Source organism: Paramormyrops kingsleyae, chromosome 10 (assembly GCF_048594095.1).
Source record: "Paramormyrops kingsleyae isolate MSU_618 chromosome 10, PKINGS_0.4, whole genome shotgun sequence".
In the NCBI taxonomy this organism is placed as follows: Eukaryota; Metazoa; Chordata; class Actinopteri; order Osteoglossiformes; family Mormyridae; genus Paramormyrops; species Paramormyrops kingsleyae.
Genome location: NC_132806.1, coordinates 8,505,062 through 8,508,762, shown reverse-complemented (window position 1 = coordinate 8,508,762; position 3,701 = coordinate 8,505,062). Strand labels below are relative to the sequence as shown.

Genomic DNA, 3,701 nt, shown 5'->3' with positions numbered 1-3,701 from the left:
ACGACATGGGGAGAACATGCAAACTCCACACACATGTAACCCAGTCATTGAAGTCGTTATTTGTTTTGCCCTGTATGCCTCTCCGATTGCCTATTAAATCCCTCATTCCCCGATCCTTCGTCTCCTTCTCCTACTTCCCTGGTCCGTGCCCTGCGATTTGTGACAGTTCTTAACCCAAATTTTTTAGTTTCAGCAGTCTCCTTAGATGTTTTCTCTGTTTTGGGACGTCATTCCTGAAACTCTCTGCAGTTTGCCCACCGCCACAACAGGTCACTGAGATGCTGTTTCCTTCAAATCACCCCGATTCATATAGAAAAAAACAACTACTATTTCAGGCTGCTGTTTGTGGATTACAGCTCGACATGGTCATCTGTCCCCAGGTATGCAGGGTTTGAGGCCAGAACACAGAACACTCTCCCACAGAAAGCATAAAGTTAGCTGGGGGAATTTCTGTTGCCGCTGCCTGAACAGCATGTGTGGAGAATGTTTAGGAGGGTCAAGCCATGCAAAGCTGCTGGCCCTGACGGCGTCCCTGCCTGCATTATCCAACCACAGCTAGCCCCTGTCTTTACCTACATCGCTAATATCTCTCTGTACATTGTGAAATCTGTTCAGAACATCACTGGGACTGACCTACCCTCCACTGACCAACTGTACCTTAACTGCCTCTGTAACAAGGTTCAGTCTATAATCCAGGACCCGAGCCACCACCCACAGACTCTTCACCCCTGTGCAGTCTGGTTGGAGATTTTGCAGCATCAGAACACTGGCTTGCTGATTCATGAACCGCTTAATTCTTTAAACAATTCAAATTTGCAGCTTTTGCATTCCTCTCTTGTGTTGTTATACACCATGTGTTTCATTCTGAGTAGTGCCATTATGCAATATTACCAAAAAAATCTTGAGGATATGCAGATTCTCATTGATGAAGGCACGTGTTTTATGTAACATACTGAAGGAGCTGTACAAATTGTTAGATATAAAACTGAATAGGTCTGGCATCTGTCATCAGAAAATAGATGGTGTGTTTTAAACACTTTGATAAAATCTTGATTTATAGGTTTGTTACCACAGAAACCTCAAAGATTAGTCCTTGTTCAGAAGATTAACATGGATTAAAAACAATTTGAAAGTGATTCAGTTATGTTGTAATTTAAGAATATGTGGAGAGAAATTAACTTGTCTTTGTCAAACATCAATCACTGAACCAAGCTGCAGCGTTGGCACCCCCTAGTGGTGAATTGAGGATTGTTCTGTCTGAAGCAGCTCACCAGGAGATCTGGCATCAGCTGCTGTCGATATGTGCAAAGAGGAAGGTGAATTATAAAAGAATTTAAGAAGATCCGTTATAATTTGGGGGTGTGGTGGCTAGTTATCTGGATAGTTAATATAAGGCTGAGTTTTGGTCTAAAAACTGACTTTAATCATTTCAAGCATAAACAGCCAAACTTGCTGTCACCTGTACTGTATGTTTCTTTCACTGATACCAAGACAGGACAGATGAAAACACAGTTTCCCCACAGGGATGAATAAAGTACCTCTATTCTGTTTTATTTAAATGTAGCCCATGCAAGCCTAGCCTATGTAATTACACGAGGGTCTTGTTTAGTTATTTACCTTAGTGTTGCTCCATCTGTTTGTGACCCCTTGTGGTCCTTTGTTTTAGTAGTATTGTTTCATCAATAAATCCTGTGTGTCTGGGAGCTGTAAGTGGATCATTGCCCTTTTCCCATCTGCACCAATGCCATGGTCTGACAGTTCCTGTTTAAACTCAAAACTTTTCTCTCATCATCCTGATATTCAGTCTTCAGGAACACACTTCAAACTCGCCACATTAAATGTAATCATTTATTAAAAGTTAATAGTAACACTTGGTTACAAGTCTGAGAAGGATGCTGACCTTCTGCCTGCTGTTCTTTTTGCTGACAGCACTGGATAGGTCAGGCTTCCAATCCTAACTTTGCCTCCTCTTTTTCTTTCGTCGACGGGTGCCGGAGGTCTTCAATGGCAGCTCCACCACATTCCCACCCTTGGCTGCCACTTTCACTCTTCCTGCTTCATTTTCATGGAAGTCATCTTGCCTTAGTTGCACTTCCTTCATTAGCAGGTCACAGATATCCACTGCTACGTCATTCAAGGGGACCCCGTCGCAGTTTGCAAATTCCACTTCTGTGACTTCCACTTTTATTTCTGTCTCTTGTATGTCATCCTCTACCACTTCCACAATGACATCGCCAATGTCAAGCCCAACAATCTCAAAATGGGCGTCACCTTTGAATTCTTGAAGGTCTGTCAGGCCTATTTCAATGTCGAGATCTTCAATTTTCAAATTTTTTTCATCTCTGACTCTTATGATGACCTTCCCTCCCTCCACTTTTGCAACCTCCACCTGCTGCAGCTTCATGAACCCTTCGGTCTCCACTTTTGGTCTAAGGCCAACCTCAGCTCTCTTTTCTTCTGCTGCTGGTGTCTGATTCTTGGTCTTTCGACACTTTTTCTTTTGATAATATTGCAGACTCTCTTCCACAGCGGTTTCTGCCACACCAGCATCCAAGCCTCCATTACGTGAGCTAACCAGGTCATCTTCCCACTGGATTATCTCATCCCATTTATCCCAGGCTGCCCAGTAAGCATCGTCAATCCAGGAAACCGCTTTTTCCATTCGCCTGCTGCTGAGAGAAGAAACAGCATTCGGTTAAAAAGGTAGCAGTACAGGAAAAGAGATAACAGTGAAAACCTCACAGAGAACAAACAGCTGCATAATCCGGTTTAGTCAAATAATATTTAATAACAAACATCTAAGTACCATCAAAGTAGACGGCCAGAGCATTTTAATGTTACATATACACATTCATCACCTATCCTCCAAACACCTCTGCTAGCTAGTTTGGCAGTACAATAATTAACAATAATAACTGATTGCAATTAATCAATATTAATTGTCATTAACAATAATAATTAGCATCCCCATCTTGGCGAAAATTTGCTGGAAGAGGGGGAGTCTACCACTTACCTTGCCATCTTGATCAAGAATGAGATTCGTTGGGGATGGGTCAACATCATAGAATGCGCGAACGTTCTAGAATGTGTATAATATACCGTATTGGCCGAATATAAGACACCCCGCCCCCCCCCGCCCACACAGAAACACACGCACGCGTTTTTATCAGCTATTTTTTTATTTAAAAAGTTTTTGGAATACTAAATCCTACCTTTATAAAGATTTTTTTTTGACAAGAGCATGTATATAATACACTGCCCGTCCAAAAAAAAAGTCGCCATTTAAAATTTTTAGTTGGACCGCCTTTAGCTTTGAGTATGGCGCACATTTGTCATGGCATTGTTTCCATAGGCTTATGCAACATCTCACCCTTTTATTTTCATCCAGATTTGCATTTATTTCTCACCAGTACCGAAATCTCGAGTACGAAAAGTGCCAAACCAGTTGGGGTACTTCTTTGGTACTTCGGTACTTTGGGGTGGGACCTACAAATGTATTTGCTGTCGATTGGTTATGCAAATAGCCTACCGCTGAAACACAAAATACAACCGCCATCTTTTGAAACACAGCGAACAGAGCGATCACAGCGAGAAACAAAATAAAAAGCCTTAGAAACAAAAATATAAAAAAGTAAAATGGAAGGATGGACAAACGAGGAAACACAGGCTTTAATCGCCATATGGTCGTATGAACAGATCCA

The 3,701-nt window shown here is 41.8% G+C and overlaps 1 protein-coding gene across 2 annotated transcripts; it reads right to left on the bottom strand.

Annotated features, from left to right (window-relative positions):
* Positions 1 to 1,834: 1,834 nt before the first annotated feature.
* Positions 1,835 to 3,065, bottom strand: LOC140593161 (uncharacterized). Of its 2 annotated transcripts, none has more exons than XM_072717075.1 (2): positions 3,014 to 3,065; positions 1,835 to 2,669 (listed from the first exon to the last, which is right to left on the bottom strand). In XM_072717075.1, the coding sequence occupies exons 1-2, from the start codon at positions 3,061 to 3,063 to the stop codon at positions 1,955 to 1,957; spliced, it is 765 nt and encodes a 254-aa protein (XP_072573176.1). In that variant the 5' UTR covers positions 3,064 to 3,065; the 3' UTR covers positions 1,835 to 1,954. The 2 variants fall into 2 exon arrangements, with proteins under 2 accessions (XP_072573176.1, XP_072573177.1); XM_072717076.1 differs by having other exon boundaries at positions 1,835 to 2,672; positions 3,014 to 3,045.
* Positions 3,066 to 3,701: the final 636 nt, after the last annotated feature.